Source organism: Leptodactylus fuscus, chromosome 2 (assembly GCF_031893055.1).
Source record: "Leptodactylus fuscus isolate aLepFus1 chromosome 2, aLepFus1.hap2, whole genome shotgun sequence".
Classification (NCBI taxonomy): Eukaryota; Metazoa; Chordata; class Amphibia; order Anura; family Leptodactylidae; genus Leptodactylus; species Leptodactylus fuscus.
In genome coordinates this window covers 136,784,690-136,802,634 of record NC_134266.1, presented here as the reverse complement: position 1 = coordinate 136,802,634, position 17,945 = coordinate 136,784,690, and the positions used below count along the sequence as shown (strand labels likewise).

General features: G+C 40.1%; 1 protein-coding gene across 2 annotated transcripts; it reads left to right on the top strand.

Moving 5' to 3' along the window:
• The first annotated feature begins 1,101 nt into the window (after positions 1–1,101).
• On the top strand, positions 1,102–16,459 carry KPNA6 (karyopherin subunit alpha 6). 2 transcript variants are annotated; one of them, XM_075264648.1, is made up of 14 exons: positions 1,102–1,183; positions 5,231–5,364; positions 7,002–7,076; positions 7,317–7,416; positions 7,547–7,641; positions 7,720–7,851; positions 7,960–8,048; positions 8,210–8,309; positions 9,266–9,429; positions 10,307–10,385; positions 12,442–12,567; positions 13,709–13,836; positions 13,930–14,108; positions 14,749–16,459. In XM_075264648.1, the coding sequence occupies exons 1-14, from the start codon at positions 1,180–1,182 to the stop codon at positions 14,934–14,936; spliced, it is 1,593 nt and encodes a 530-aa protein (XP_075120749.1). In that variant the 5' UTR covers positions 1,102–1,179; the 3' UTR covers positions 14,937–16,459. The 2 variants fall into 2 exon arrangements, with proteins under 2 accessions (XP_075120749.1, XP_075120748.1); XM_075264647.1 differs by having other exon boundaries at positions 7,002–7,097.
• Positions 16,460–17,945: the final 1,486 nt, after the last annotated feature.

The window sequence follows — 17,945 nt, the reverse complement described above, 5'->3', positions numbered from 1 at the left end:
CTCTCCATATTTGGTGGTGCTGCCCTCATGCCCGTCACTTTTGGGTAGCTATTTATAGAATGGCACAATGGTTTTTTGGGCAGTCACTCCCATTGTCAGTTACAATTTTATCTTTAGTCTTAAACCTTCTAGCCTCAGGTATACCCAATACAAATTACTTCAGTACATCCTGCTGGCTGCACTAATTCACAGTACCTTTAACTGGGAGGAGACCTTTCTCATTGACTGATGTTGTTTGACCAGTTGATCCTATAATGCTTCAAGGAAAAATTAATGCTCCCATCTCTGACACCCATCCAATCTTTGGTAGTGTTTGAACGCCATTAATACGCTCAATATCCAGGTCTGCCATACTGTTTTCAGTTATGATTAAGCAATGAGATTGAGTGTGGGGCTCATAGTCCTTCCCTCAGGCATGATCTCCCTTTAACCCAACTTCTGATGTTTTTAATATGATACTACTCATCTCCCCTCCACGACTTCCCCCATCAGTGATAGTTTTTGTTTTTTATACTTTTTTTAACCTCTTTTCTTGTTCTAAAGACATACTAAATTTGGATATGTAATTGTTTCCATGGTTTGTTTGCCTTGCATTTTTGAACTGATTTTATTTGCCCACATGGCAAAAAAGCTGTAGGATTTCTGCAAGCAGCTGCAGCAAAAAAACACATTTTTCTTCTTTTTTAACATGCAAGAATGCAGCCTTTCAGCAAATAACATAAGTACTGTTACCTAAGCTTGTCATAGTGTAGTTTAGTCAGTTCTATGAAACCTGATGGCATATATTAGTCGTCTGCTGAGGCAGGTACGGAAACCTGTTAGGGTCATATATAGGAGGCGAAAACTAGTAGATGCGAATCCTAAAGAACTAGAGTAACGCCTTCTGGTAAAACCATCTGACAGCCAGAACACAGAGCACAAAATGAACCGTCCATCGAGTTCACATCTGTAGAAGCAAATAAAACATCACTGTGCAGAGAAGGTTCTAAATAGAACCCTGTTGCTTTAAGAAATTGGAACGCACGTACAAGTCGCTGTGATACGCACGTACAGGGGGGGTTTCCTGACGTTCTCTTACGCAAATTTGCTCCGCGCCTTAGATTGTCTTTCAGAGGCTTCCGTTAGTCAGACATATTGTCCCAGAGGAGCCGGGAGAGGCCCTGACACACCGGGGGCAGCATGGGTGAGATTTCGGGATGAGATAGGATGTTGCAAATGGAAATGTGCTGATAAAACAATGTTATTTAGTAGGGCACTGCACTAACTACATGTCTATCCCCGGGAATGAGAGAAATGGGCTTAGCAATTCTACCCTGGTGCTAGAGGCTGCCTGACTAGGGGCTGTGCTATTACGTACATAAGTTTCCTGTGTGTGTTGATCCCTCGCGCCCTTGCATAGTGCAGGCAGCTTTGTACACTGTAGTGTGAAATTGGCAGCACTTCAGACCATCAGTGCCCATGATATCACTGCTCCTAAGCATACACGGGCGAATGTCAGGGCACCCTGTGTCTTCAATACATGATACGTGTTATCATAAAGCTACCCCCACCCCCTCCTTCATATTGTAGGAAGGCCCTGTCCTTAGATGTGTCATTACTGACTGGGTAATGCTAGTGTTAACAAGGGGGCAAGTTTGTGACTAGTCACCTGGATTGTCACTGCAGGTTATTGAGCTTTCTCTCTATTAAATTTTACTACCCTTTGGAACTGTTGTGGATTTCTGAGTAAGGTTTGAGGGAATAATGACAATGTTTTCTATAACAGTTCTATAGTCCTCCATAGAGCGTGCGTCACACGCCTTTGTGATTGGGAAAGGAGTTCGCCTTGAACTCCCCTTGTCAGTTTTTCATTGCAAAAAAGTACATTGTACCAAGTACTTTGAGTACTTGCTTTAGGTTAAGGACCACATGAGCTAAAGTGGTGCTAGAAAGTCACATGTCCAAGGACTACTCAATTGATCCTTGCAGGAATTTTCTCTCCACCAACTTTAAGCTGAATATTTGGCGTTTACTCGTACGGAGAACCCAACGCAGATATGAAATTAGCTGACAGCCAGCTTCGTAAATTGTATACTTTCTGCAGTGGAAAGTAAACTACATAGTGCCGGAGAAAAGTGATTTAAAGGTTTGCTTCAATGTCCCTTATAACTGTGTGTGGAACAAGTGAGCTATCTCTTGTGCTGTAGATGTCCCCTAAATGCTGCTTAGAGTTACAGTACTAACCTAGAATTCTATACATGTACAGGAATGTGATCTGTCAAGGTCACCCTCATGAAATAAAAGTAGAGTTCTACGCTTTACTAAACTTTAGGAAAAGTGAAATGCTTTTGTCACACAGACACACTGTACCTGGGTGGTTGTAAACTATGACCAGATGTTCCATCAGGCTATAAATCTCTCTAAAAGCGAACATCACTGGAACAATACTGTATTATGCGTCCATACCGTATTCGTTATATCTACTGCCCTTTTTACTACTTTTGGGCATCTATTAGGCAAACTGAGCAGTCCTCTAAACCATGGGATGTATTCAATTTCTACACCCGTCTTGGCCTACACTCATTTTGGCCTACACCCATTTTTGCTAAAAGTGTTGCAGGTTTTTTTTTTTGCCTCGCATTCATTTCAATGGGGTGTGCAAGGTACATTCTGTCTGAAGATAGGTCGTGACTAATGATGGTCGATCGAATACCCACTTGCCATAGGTATTCGTGTTATCGGGCGAACACCAAGGGGTTAAACGCAAAAACTGCTACAGCAATGAGTCACAATTTTTCCAATATGGAAACCACTGGCATTTCCGTGAATATAATTGACATGCTGCGATTTCCCAAACCGTGACTGTTTTGGAAATTGCAGCATATCTGTGTGTACTTTTTCACATTGTTTGGATGGGATTTTCTAGAATTCTATCCACGTTGCAGGGACTGTAAGACACTGCAGTTTTTGTCGTGGCCAAACCGCAGCATTTACGCTACATAGGGCCCCAGCCTAAATCTCCTTTTAATTTTCTCAAAAAAGCTAGTGGTTGAATTCCTATGAAAGTAAATATGCAGCAAGATATGTAACAAATTATGCAATATGAATAACTGTAACCTAGCTTTAAGAAATGTATTTGATTTTGAGGCTGGGCTCTGTAACCAGACTGAAAGCAAAATCTTTTAGCCACACGAAAACTCAGATATGGAGTCAAGCAGTATAAGATGATTGTACGATATCTCATGTTATTTCGATGTACCAGTTATTACCTCTTGTCAGAAACTGAGAGACAGAATCTTTAAACTGAGTGATATTTGAAAGGAGAAGTTCGCATCTCACCGAATCTCTAAATATATTTCTTTATTTCATCTTCATAAAAGGTATAGTATATAAACAAAATGTGAAAGTAGGAAAAACATACAAAAGGTGCTGATTAAAAGAATCGCTGACACGTTTCGGGGGTATTTCGCCCCTTAGTCATAGACTAAGCGATTCATTTAATCAGGATCTTTTGTATGTGTTTCCTACTTTCACATTTTGTTTGTATACTATACCTTTTATGAAGATGGAATAAAGAAATATATTTAGAAGATTCGGTGAGATGCGAACTTCTCCTTTCAAATACTACTATTTGTCTGCACTCTTCAAGTCTGGAGGCTTAGTTCTGCACCCCGAATGACTTCCTGAAGTATGTGGTAAGTGAAAGCCAAGTACCTTTTTGTATTGTTAAACTGAGTTACCTTGGTTTGTTCCTCTGGTAGATCGCTGTGTGCCTAGGCCAAGTGTTGTGTGTCCAGATGGTTGGTAGAACAGCAACAAACTTGAAAGACAAAAGATGCATGGATGTAAATCTCTGCAGAAACGGATCAACTGATTGGAAGAATGGCACCTAGTGCTCTGCAAATGGAATTGGACGTCAAATCCTGAGCCAAGGATGGTTGACATAAACTATCAGAATATGTCTGGGCGATTAATTGGAAAATAACCAAATATCAAGCAGGATAATCAATGTGCTTTTGTTCACATTGGTTATTTTGGTTTAGGTATTACAATATTTGCAGTTTCGTTCTGACCAAACATATCCGAACTGAAACTGCTATTATTATACTTTGGTGTCTTCTCACACCCCTGAGTATAATGATCGGAGCCCCGGGGAGATGATAAAACATAAAAAAAAATCACTGCTGCCTGTTGTCTGGGGGCCACTAAGGCCTGTCATTGGGCCTCAGTGGTCACGCAGCATCACAATGCTTGCGTCTATGCATCACAAAACCATGTAACACTGTGGCTCAATCGGAGGACTCGGCAGTCCTTGATGTCAGTCAGAAGCTCCGAAGACTGTAGTTAAACCTGAGTGCAGGAGAGGTGAGTAATACTGGGTCCAGTGACCTCACTCCACCACTTTCTAAGGTTTTCATGATGCATCGCAACATGGCACTAGAGGCTTGAATGGAGGTGTATCCTCTTTAGCAATGAATCCCACTTTTGCCTTGGATGCCTTGTTAGCCGGAGATTGTCCTGAAGACGCCATGAAGAAGGGAATGTTACACAAGTCCTACTCCCAGAATTTTGGTGTGGTGACATAATTACTGTAGCAGGACCTTGAGTCCTCATTTTCAGGCTAAGTTAAAAGCTTGGAGTTACACTGAAATACTCATGAAATAATGGTACTGTCATTTCTCCTGTGTCCTAGGAACTGGTTTTCAACAGGACAGCGCCAGGCTGCACTTTGCAGACTGCATGTCCTAAACGTACTGCCATGTCCTGTAGCATCTCTGGACTTGTCTCCCATCAAACACATCTGGGATGTCATTGGTTGGCATTTGTAAAGGGAGCTTCCGGCAGACTATCTTGATTATTTCCATGACCAAGTGCATTCAGCATGACATAGTAGTCATAAGAAATATATATTTTTGCATATTTCTAGTAATCCTGTGATGTTCATAATTTGAAATCTTCGCCTTTTTGGTGTTGTAATTTCAATGTTGAGGAGTCTTTGTCACATAACCACTTCTATCATTCATATCTTGTGATCACTGGGTTGTATATAGCAACAGGGATAAGACCTATATTGTTTCATTTTACTTTTCTGAAAAACTTCTAATATATCAGTATATAATGTGTGTTGTGTAATTTTGGCAAAATGGCTAACTGACAAAGGAAGTGGCCATACCATATTTAGTATTACAGTGAGAAATTGTTGAATTAATTAAAAGTATAAGATGCTGATAACTGTAACTTCTGACTTCAGATTCCATAGCGAGCCCCGGGAAGGACAACAGTCGCATGAAAAGCTATAAAAACAAAGCTCTCAACCCTGAGGAGATGCGCAGACGACGTGAAGAAGAAGGAATCCAACTACGCAAACAGAAACGTGAACAACAAGTTAGAATTTTTGTTTTTAATATTCACTGCCATAGACTAAAATGTACTTGACAGTATATGGGCCTCCCTTAAATTTGCGTGAAATGGTAGCATGTATGGTTGCCCATCCCCCTGTACAGTTCTTGTTTGGAAGGATAAGAGTCCTTTGTTTTGGTGAATGGTAGGCGTTCCCTACAAACATTTATCATCTATCCTCTGGATAGTGACAAATGTTACAGATTGGTACAAACCATTACATGCACTGTGAAATTTCAAACATATAACAAGCTCTGTGACAAATATTTTTCACTGATTCCAGAAGGATGACATTTGTTATTCAAGATGGATTTTGATGGGTTTAACTGACCATCTGGAATTTTTTTTTCTGTTGCTTTCAGTTTTAAAACAACAAACACCCATTATAGGCTTTGTATGTTACTGCTATTTTAGCAATTCACCTTGCCATTGTTCTGGTTCTCCAACAGACAAGAACAATGGTGTTTCAGCACTAGTGTAAACCTATCATCATGTGTATGGGGGCCTGACACATCTGAGAATGTTGAGCAAAATACCTGTCTTCATCCTCTGTCCAGAACTTTCTTCTCCGCTGTTTTCAGTTTCAAAACAACGGACACCTGGCAGATCCCATTATAGACAATGGGGGTTTTCCAGGCGTCCTGCCTCTCCTTTGTTCAGGTCTCCTGATGGACACTGAAGAGCTACGGTAATGCCACCGATAGCTCTTCAGTGGGGGCACAGAACGGGAAAGCCGATAGTGCGCTGAAATCAGCGCGCTGTCAGCTTTCTAGCAGTGTATTACACCGCATGTTGCCTGAGGACGTGAGAGTTCCTCTTTACATGTATAGTCTAAATTAGAAGAGGCAATTTACTGATCATCTGAGTATGTGAAGTATCTGTTTCTGTTCACCTTTTTCAAGGGAAATTGTTGGAACATGTCCCACAGATTGCTGGTCAAGAACAATCTAAGAGATTGACTAGTATTATAAAAGCTTGGTTGCTTTCTTCCACAAACAGCGCAACATCTGTCTACAGTTTGTGCCTATTGCATCTCAGCTCGTTGAACTTAATGTTTCTGAACTGCAGTACTACACCTAACCTGTGGACAAAAGTGGCTGTTTGTGGAAAGAAATTTGACCTTTGTAGGCGTTGTCTCATAAATAAAACCCTGTTTAAAAAAGATGATGACCCAGCGATCATTGCATGCTTAACAGGCTATGTAATGCATTTATGAGCTGGGCTGACAGAACGGCACTTTGTTCGAATCGGAGGTGGGGTCCTGAGCTGGGGAATGAATTTGTCCTTACAGGGCATATGAATAAAGGTTGTAGTCGTGAGGTGTCATGCCTTGTTGTTTCTTAAACATAAAAGCAAGTGGTTGCTATGTGAGAATATTACAAATTTAGGAATTCTTAGAGGGTGAACCACATTGTTATTGTTCAGAACCTTGTTTTTCTCCAGTAGTAAAAGTATTAGGTGGAGAGAGATGCAGAGTTAACCATTCACTAACAGTTTTATTTATTAGAATAAATATAGATGCTCATGTACTATTCAGAGTATTACAATAAAATGTGTGTTTAGCTCAAGTATAGTTTATAGATGAAACTTTGTTTTTGTATTTTTTTTTTTCTTCTTTGTAGCTTTTCAAGCGGCGCAATGTGGAGTTGGTTTCAGAAGATGCGTCCATGTTTGATGGTCCTTTGATGGACTCTTATGTGAGCTCCACCAATGTTGGGGTATGTTTAATACAAGGAATATTCATGGATGAAATACAGTAAAATTACTTCAGCCTAGAAATCTGTAATTGGGCCATTGCCGCCAGTTAACATAGTCTGTCATGACTGTAGCCTATTTTTTTTTTTTTTTTTAAACTAATAACCCATAGTTATCTTGAATATGTGCCTAATCCAGTACTTTCCAGATTATACTGTAAATTTCATTATATCCATTCATAGGATGGAGTAATTACTCGTGAAATGGTTGGCCTATTACTTTCTGATGATCCTGACCTACAGTTGGCTACAACACAGAAATTTCGAAAACTTCTATCTAAAGGTATGTTAGAATTTACTGAAGGCATTGTTTCAGGATGTAAACTTCTGTCTGCCTCGTCTATATAGGATTCTTGTAATTTGTAGATGATTATCCTGGTAGCGTTATCTAATTTGTCACTACTTTGTTTTAGAGCCAAACCCCCCAATAGATGAAGTGATCAATGCTCCTGGTGTGGTAGAGCGGTTTGTGGAATTCCTCAAAAGGAGTGACAACTATACACTACAAGTATGTATGTTACTAGAGAAAAGCTGATTGTTGGATAGTAAGCCTCTCAGAACTGATATTTACCATCTTATGTAACAGTTTGAAGCAGCTTGGGCATTGACAAACATTGCCTCAGGCACTTCACAACAAACGAAGATTGTGATTGAAGCCGGAGCCGTGCCAATCTTTATCCAGTTGCTAAATTCTGACTATGAAGATGTTCAGGAGCAGGTTTGAACACCATTCCTAGATTTTCTCTCCATGTTTTTCTGTGCCTTGTTTAGTTTTACTGCTTGTAAGTTTCGGCAAAAAGCTGTAACATATTGTGGGTTCCTGCAGGCGGTGTGGGCCCTAGGTAACATTGCTGGTGACAGCTCAGTGTGCCGAGACTTTGTGCTGAGCTGTGACATCCTCCCTCCCCTTCTTAAGTAAGTATTTTACACAGCTAAGTCAGAAGTGACTCCTGTATATAAGAACGCTGTTGATAATCTGCAAATGTTACTACAATTACTAAGTAAAATTACATGGTAATATTATTTGGATGGCAATATTTACTACATCGTTGTTTTTTTGTTTTTTTTTCCTCCAGTCTTCTCACCAAGTCAAGCCGCCTCACCATGACCAGAAATGCTGTGTGGGCCTTGTCTAACCTTTGTCGTGGAAAGAACCCACCTCCAGACTTTGACAAGGTTTTTATTCATTGTTGTTTTAAAAAATGGGAGTATATTTTAAAGTGGCTTCCTTTAGACTTTTAAATTAATGACCTTATCCCATTATCAATTGAAGATCAGTGTAGGTCGACACCTGAGACATTTGCAGACCAGCTGTGTAAAGCGGCGCTCCTTCACGTTCATCAGTCATATGGTCTTATCTCAGTGCTGTCGCATTCAAGTGAATGGGTTGAGCTATGATAACAAGCACAGACATTGTACAAATGTAACCTCTTCAAACAGCTGATTGGTCAGGGGCCTATGGTGGTGATGAAATTCGGCATCCAGTCAGTCTTACAGTAACTTATATAATGACTTGCGTATATTTTATTCTGGTGTACACCGCCTTTTAATATTGCTGGTGCTGCCAGCGCTTACCAATCTTATAGAGAATCTTCTACCACCAAATTACTTCTAATATGCTTATATGCTATTGTATGGCTAGGTAATGGCAAACAAACATACCTTTTTTTTCAAAGTGCAGTCTTGCTGCAGAGAAAATCAAATGTTTAATTTTTAAGCAAATTAGCTGTTTGTGCTTCTGGGACGTGACCAAGGTTATTTTTGCTAGTAGGCACCATCCAGTACTATCCTGTAAAATAAAGATGGCCAGGGCCCAGTATATGGCAACCACAGGTGCTCTAGTGGAGACAGCCAAACCCCCAGTGCACCAAATAGGTTGGTTGCATGCAGATTAAATGTTGATGATATTGGCAGCAAGATTGTACTTTGACATATAAAGGTGTGTTCACTATATGACGAAAGTCCCCCTACAAAACCATATATGCGGTTTAAAGCAATTTCTGTGGTAATAGACTCCTTTTAAGACCATCTCACGATTCCCCAGCATTAAGAAATTCCACCTATGTTTCTGACACGTCTCACAATATTTCATGCATATGTTTTTTGTTGTCTCATCATTCTGTTCTTTGCAGGTGTCTCAGTGTCTTCCTGTGCTATCACGGCTTCTGTTCACCAGTGACTCAGACTTGTTGGCAGATGCTTGCTGGGCACTCTCATATCTCTCTGATGGTCCTAATGAGAAGATCCAAGCTGTGATTGATTCAGGGGTCTGCCGCAGGCTGGTGGAACTCCTCATGTTAGTATCAAATCGTTTGCAATAACAGTCTGGAACAGCTGGTTCTTTTTAGGCACTAACCTAAAAGAAATATTAATTATTGGTTGGTGGCTAATGTTGTGAAGCATTTTTGTTGTACTGTAGTGTTGTTTAACTGCTTTTCAACTACCCATGTGTTATTCAGCTGAGGGCTACCATCACTGTCTCATGGCCCAGGAAATTGTGATCTATTTATATATATATACTCATGTATCCTCAGTGTGTTTATTGCCTGTTGGGTTACTTTTGCACTTCCTGTGAATTACCATTTTATCCTATCAGCAGGTTATTAGTTATTAAAACCTTATGAATCGTCAAAAAAAAAAGTCATGGCATTTTTTAATTATTGAAATAATTGTTGTAGTTTTTTTGAAACCATGTGTGCTAAAAAAAACCTGAAGATGTGTCTGGTTATGAATCCGGGAAAATGGCCTGGTCATGAAGTGGTTAGCCACTACATTACCTACAAAAATAGCTTATGTGAGTTTGTACTCTAGTGTCACTCATTGAAAATATATATATATATATATATATATATATATATATATATATATATATATATATATATATATATATATATATATATATATATATATATGTGTGAGACCAGACCAAATTCATCTTTTTTTTGTCATGTCTGATAGTGTTGTGTAGAGACCACCTTCATGCCTTACGTGAAGGAATGGGCCTGCTTAGGTCTCTCACTTTTGTACTGTTTGTTAGGTGTATGGGTGTACTGGTATCAAACTGTAACTCTTAACCTTTAATAACTTGTAATATTATTTTCAGTGACATTTTACCCACCTATTTTTCCTTTAATATCTACTTTCTCTATTTTATTTATTTATTTTTTTCTAAGGCACAACGATTACAAAGTAGCTTCACCTGCCCTGAGAGCTGTAGGAAACATTGTCACAGGAGATGACATTCAGACACAGGTAACAGACTGGGGACACATTTGTTAAAAGTATCTTGAGTGAAAGTAGGTCAGTTAGATCTAAATTACTGTATATACTTGAGTATAAGCCGAGTTTTTCAGCAAAGTTTTTGTGCTGAAAAAGTGCTCCTCGGCTTATGCTAGAGTCATTACAGTAGGAACACAGACCCTGCCCCCCCCCACAGCTCCAGCACACGCCTGGTGACGTGGCCATGTAAGCTCAGGTCGCACCGGCGTGCTAGCAGAAGTACCGTAAGTACCGCAGTTTGAAATGTACAGTATCGCCAGGCTCCTGCGGGCTCCGGCACCTGCCCCAATGTCTGTATGCCGGATCCGGATGCCGGGTCTGTAAGTGTAATGGCAGTGCTCTGCGGAGCGGTCGCCATAGCAGCCGGCACCTCCGCTGTAACGCTTACAGCGGTAATACTGAAACTTATGCGTGCAAACAGAGATCGCAGGCACGAGCTTCAGCATCTCCGCTGTAAGAGTTAACAGCCGAGATGCCCTCAGGAGATGTCGCCTCCTTCCCCAAAAAAGTTTAAAGTTATCCCCGGGGCCGGTCCCCACTGGCCCCATACCTTTAAAGTTGCAGGCCGGCTCCTGCGTGACGAGCTCACAGGAGCCGACCTGTTCCGATTACAGCCAGGAGCCTCTATGACCCTCCGCAATAGTAATGTATAGAATCTCCCATAGACTGCAATACACTTGTATTGCAGTCTATGGGACTTGCAACCAAATGATTGCAGGTTCAAGTCCCCTAGGGGGGGGGCTAATAAAATAGTGAAAAAAAATAGTTTTAAAAAAATGTAATAAAAATAAAATAAATGTTGTAAATCACTCCTCTCCCTAGAATACATATAAGGGTGGGTTCACAGCAGCCGATCTCTGTTATGCAGGTTTCTGTTTTCTGTCAGCAGAAGACGGAAACCGTCAGTGTCCGCTGGTGAGCGCCCATGACCATCTTCTGCTCTCCGCGGTGAAACCATTTTTTTTTTTACCGGAAACAAAGTCCTGCATGTCCAACTTTGTGTCTGGTTTAAAAAAAACAAAAAAACGTTTTGCTGCGGGGAGAGTAGAAGACTCTCACCAGCGGACACTTTTGAAACCTGCATAACGGAGATTGGGCGCTGGTGTGAACCTGCCCTCAAAGTAGAAAATTACTGTGAAACACATACACATTAGGTAACCCTGTGTTTGAAAGTGCCCAGTCTACTGAATATAGGGTATCTGCAGTGCTCCTATTCCGTCGGGAAGGGGTTAATAGGAGCAATTCAGATACCCTATATTCAGCCAGGCTGAGTTCCAATTGGGGGGGAACCCCCCCAGTCCTCAAGCTCAGGGAAGGGGCAGACACACAACCAAAACACCCCTTCCCCTTTCCCAGCACCCAGCAACTACTGCACCCAAAAACTTCAACCACTTTAATTTTTTAAATTTTCCAGTAGCTGCTGCATCCCCCCCCCTCCCCTTCGGCTTATACTTGTCAATAAGTTTTCCCAGTTTTTTGTGGTAAAATTAGGGGTCTCTGCTTATATTCGGGTCGGCTTATAATCGAGCATATACGGTACATCAGATTTATCAAGATAGCAAGATTGCATATGTGGCATAACTTACATCAATGGAGTACTTAGAAGAGAGGGGACTTAAAAAAAAATAAAAATTAATTGGGCCTACAATAACTTTTATCACCTAATACATAAGAATGCGGTGTCTATTCCATAAGATAAAGCCTTATGTTTTCATGACCCTTTTCCCAATATTCTATCTCTTTGCTTGCTAAAAGTGCAGTTCTACATTATTTCCAGTGTACTAGAAGCACTTCTTTTCTTTTCCTAACACCTCCACTGATCGTAGTCCATTCCATTTCTTTTTTCTGTCTCGCCTTCTGATTCTTTATGACCTCTGCTGGCCACAATTTAGCTTTGTGGTATTGTTGTCCTGGTTTATCCTTCTCCATGGCAATTTTTACGCTCCTACCCTTGTGTGGTTGCAATGTCCAATCTGAATAGGTGTTATGCTTTTAAGTGACCCTGGATTATTGCATTTTTTTTCTGCAGGTTATCTTAAACTGCTCTGCTCTACCTTGTCTATTACACCTTCTGAGTAGCCCAAAGGAGTCTATCCGCAAAGAGGCTTGCTGGACCATCTCTAATATCACTGCTGGGAATAGAGCCCAAATACAGGTAATGTCCGTAAGTGATATTGTAAAATTCTTGAGTTGATCTTCAATTCTTTTTCCCTTTTAATAAGATTATTCTGTAAAATAATGCCACACAGGGCACTAATGCAATTATTGAAGCCTTCATTAACACTGACTGCTGTGGTTTTGTTTGCATCTGTTGGGTTTTTACTCTTCTCGCCTGTTCTGATTTTTAGCAGTTATTCACCAATCATTTTGTCTTTGCGTATAGACTTGCAGTTCATCATATTAGTACTACAAAAATAGCTTTGTTTATACTACAGAGAATTCCCATTCTATCCACTGTTGATGTCAGAGAGAGAATTATTTCACGACATAGTTGGAAAAAAGTAATTCCATTTAGATTGTTTCCCTCCAACCTTTTGTAGCAACTGGCAATAAAGATGGCCACATCTATTTTCAGCAGGACTGGCCAACTATCAGATGTGTATGGGGTGTCCCATTTTACTTTTTACACCAGATGTGTTTATGTTCAAAATGCTTAGTCTGTAGTTCCCGTGGGAGAGAAACTACTGCCAGAGTTATCTGGTGATAGTTTATACCCCTACCCTGTTCGGGTCTGTCCACACAGAGTTTTTTGCCAGTGGATTTTGACGTGGAATCCGCCTCAAAATCCGCCTGCAAAAAAGGCTCCTATTCACTTCAATGGGATCTGCTAGCTTTTTTTCCCACTAGCTAGCGGGAAAAAGAAGCGACATTCCCTATCTATCCACGGATTCCACGGCTCAAGACACACTCCCAATTAGGCCCATTCATTTGGGCCTAATCAGGAGCAGGATGCTACGACAGAATGCCAGTACGCTGCATCGGCATCCCACCACGGCTAGCCGCACGGAAGGTTCACATGGCGAAAAAAGTTTCCGACATGTGAACATACCCTAAAGAGTATATGCACGCTTGGCTCTGCATTCATGTGTATGGGTGGATCAGAGGGAAAGTAGATTTTGTCACGTGATATGCAACGCTTTCTCTATCAGAATTTTATGGCCATCCCAAGGGCACATAGGTGTGAGTTAGCCTGTGCTCAATATTGAACTTGCACAAACTTTTGCTTGTTTGCTGCGTGGGAAAATAACTTTGTTGTCTTCATTCTTATTCATAGAAAATTATATTTTTGTTTCCAGGCTGTTGCCGATGCCAATATATTTCCAGTTTTGATTGAGATCTTACAAAAAGCTGAATTTCGTACACGAAAAGAAGCTGCGTGGGCCATCACAAATGCCACCTCTGGGGGTACATCAGAGCAAATTAGGTGATTATAGAAATTGTATATACATGTCTGATCATGAATACAACATGTACACGTTTTTTTTAAGTTTGTCTAAATAGGGATAATTTCTTTTAGATACCTGGTGGACCTGGGCTGCATTAAACCACTGTGTGATCTCCTGACTGTAATGGATTCAAAAATCGTACAAGTTGCTCTGAATGGACTAGAAAATATTCTCCGGCTTGGGGAACAAGAGGCAAAACAAGGGGGTTCTGGCATAAACAATTACTGTGGACTGATTGAGGAGGCTTATGGTGAGATTGAAGTTTTAGTTTTTTACCTTTTATGTAGTTGATGATGTAGCCAATTTACAAATTCTATGGAAAATGGAGAGGGATCTAAGGGGGATGTCTGTCACAATTTACTCTATATTTTCCACCATTTGATCATAGCCTAACGATACATGTGAAATAGCAATTCTACTAAAGGGCTATTTCTATGGTAAAACATTTCCCTACTCCTTTATCTGAGAATAACTATTCAGATTTGCCTTTCCAATCTCAGGGAAAGTTGGGGGGCAAATTTTGTAATGTTAGTTATATATGTAATACGTGTGCTATACACAGTCACATCCTGAGATATCAATGGTTTGTCAATGTGCAAATGAACTCTTTAAATCTACTGTTTATCTAAAAAGGAGTGGCAATGCCCTTGTTGCTTCAAATGGTTCATTTGCATGTTTACAAAAATGGCAATATCTCAGCAACAGAGGTACCAAATGACAAGTGGAAAACACAGTTTGATTCCGATGACCCTAACCTATCTGTCTGCAGGTCTAGGTTGATATGCTGGATTCTGTTGACAGACTTCCTTCATATAATGTATGCATGTTACAAAATGAGCAGAAATTATCATTTATTTTCTTTTTAATGTGGATGTTTTTTTTCACTATAGGTTTGGATAAAATCGAGTTCCTGCAGAGCCATGAGAATCAGGAAATTTATCAGAAAGCTTTTGAATTGATTGAACATTACTTTGGAGTGGAGGAGGAGGACCCTCAACTTGTTCCATCTGTGGATAATTCTCAGCAACAGTACATATTCCAGCAAACAGAAGCTCCTATGGAGGGATTTCAGCTGTGAGCTCGAATCCTTAGGACAATCGGAGAATCCCATCTCCACGACTTTGTTCCATTTGTGGAGAAGGGATAATAGGGAAGCAGCAATTCATGAGGAAGTCAAATTATTCATGGTTTATTAGAAACGTTTCTCTCCCTCTCCTCTTAAACTTATGCTTTGTTCATGCAGAGAAAGCTGTGGTTTAAACCCATGTTCAACCTTATGCTGCTTTTTGCGAGGTCTGTATGTAAAGCTCATACTTTCCTCTGCCACTGATCTTTCTCTAGTTCATAAGGTATAAAAATATATATTTTTCTTTTTGTTTTCGATTTAAAATGGACTTTTGGTATGTGAAATGCATTTGGATTGAATGCGTTGAACATCTGTTCCTTTTGTGCAGGGGGAAGAGGAGCAGAGTCAGTTGTATATCTATTTTTTTTTCCTGTTTGATGAAAAATTTAGTGCTATTTAAAGTTATAAAAAAAAAAAAAGAATAAATAAGTGAAATGGCTAAAGGCAGTGGATAGTGGTGATGAGGCTGAAGCCGTCATTTGTGCTACTTTCATAGATCTCTCAGCAGTAACTGTGATATTTTTGAAACATGGCTTTTACTTTTTGCTCCTGTGGACATTGTTTTATCAGGAGCTATGTGCCAGATCTCAACCATTTGTTCTTGTTGAAGTTGGGTACTTGGTACTGGCAGCACAAGCTCCTGAGTGCCTTATAGCATTACCTGCCTCTTGAAATATTTTATTATCTTAAATTTCCTAGCCAATAACTCATGCAAAACATGTTGCATTTCAAGTGGATTTAAGAGGCAGGTTTGGACCAGTATTCATGGAAAGGCAGAATGGCCACTTGATATTCAACTTTCCTTAAGCACTTTGATACTAACTCCTAGTGAATTATGGTCTGTACTTTCAGGAATACTATGTAAGATTGAATTATTGCTACCCAAAGAGTGTGCAAGCAACCTTAAAGTGAATCTGTCACCAAGTAGAAAATGCTAAACAAAATACATTGATTCTTACCGTTCTACTGATCAGTGTGGTTTTTTTACTTTTAAAATCCGTCCACCCATTCAAAAGATATGGACTCTTGAAGATTGTATGTAAATCAATTCTGATTCTCCAAGTAGGTGGGAATTCTGTCTTTCTATGAAAAGACAAAAGGTTCACTTGGAGAATCAGAGCTGGTTTACATATAACCTTCTAGGAGTTATATCTCTTGAATGGGTGGGCGGATTGCAAAATGAAAAACACAAAGTTCATCAGGGGAACAGCAAGAATCATATTGTGTATGTTATTGTGCATTTTCTACTTGACAAATCCTCTTTAAGGGTATGCATGTGCCTCTTTGTGGTAGCCTGAATAATCTCATTTTACCACTATAGGATGGTGGTGCAATTCTGCATCTGGTTTCCACTTTCTCACCAGTAACACTAATAATCTCTTGGTCATTCATTATCTTTAATAAATTGTGACTGTCACCTGTGCTGGTGTGAAATGCAGGATATATTTACTTGAATTAAACTAATACTTAGTTGGCTTTTAGTTCATTTTTCTCTGTAAATCCAGAAGTTTGGTGTATAAACATTTATCGTACATACAGTTATCATGGGTTCATGTAGTTATTATAGATTACCCCATCCACAGTGCTGCAGCTACGCCAAATTCTTCAGTGTTTTTATTTTTTTCATTTGCACCCCGTGTTCCTGAGGTATTGGAGCTCTTGTTTTCAGCAGTGACGCTGAACTAGGCCTTGGGCACTGAAGACAGTCACCTTGACCCTTGAAATGGTAGCTGGAAATAATAGCAGAATACCTCTGCAACGTTCAGTGGTAGCAAAAAAAACACACACACTTGGGATTTAGTGCCATAGTGGTGGTCTAAAGATATTTAAGGCTGAAACTATTAGAGGACATGGCAAGCCCACTATAAGAGTCAAGCTATGTACATATGACCCATATTAGGGCTCCAGATGAAAGACTTCTATTAAATGACTTTGAGGGTCACATCCAGTATAATTATTGTCTTTTATATAGTATTATAATTACTATCATCCATTTCAAGCATGAATGCCCATATTTTCAGTAACTTGTCCATGATTTCAAATTTAATGGGGCTGTACCATTAAATGAATTTTCCCACATACATAACCATTTTTAGATTTGTAGACAAAACTTAGACATTACAAAAATCTAAAAAATTTAAGATTTTGCAGAGTTTTAAAGCGGTATTCCCATAACTCTTGTTATGCAGCCTCCAGGCTCTGTGCTCTCTTGACTTCCTGGATTTCTCGGCACATTGGTGGTCGGGGTTTCACTTGCTCTGCCATCTATGTTTGCAGTCAGTAATGAGGGAATGGTTGTAAATACATTACCACAGTATAAAGCTGATGTAGCAGAGCTGGATTTGAGTCAACTTGCATTACATACAGAGGTAAAGGACCTCTTATCTCAGCCAAATTCATTTAAACCGGCTGATAAGTGGAAAAGCTGAAGATAGCACAGTAATCCCCGAGCTCTCAACTCCCCCATATGAGGAACTCCGTTGCTTGTCAGACACATACAGCTCCCAGCACTCAGCCACTCCCTCCCCCTCTGAGAGCAGGGAGCTCACTTGGGAACTGAGCAGATAAGCCCAGTGGCCATAGAAACGCAGTGTCAACAATGAAGTGAAAAAATTAAGATAGCGGCCAAACAAAGCAGTTTTGATAAAGTAATGTATTTAGGAAATGTCTTAAATCCACACAAACTAGCAGTATAGATAGGATGCTTTTCATGGGACAACCCCTTTAAAGATTTTCTCTAATCTTCATTGTGGTGAGTCTATTGTCAGTGGTTGCCAGTGGATACAGCACGGTGGCTCAGTGGTTAGCACTGCAGCCTTGCAGCGCTGGAGTCCTAGGTTCAAATCCTGCCAAGGTCAACATCTGCAAGGAGTTTCTATGAGGTTTCCTCCGGTTATCTCCCACACACCAAAGATATACTGATAGGGAATGTAGATTGTGAGCCCTATATGGGACAGTGAC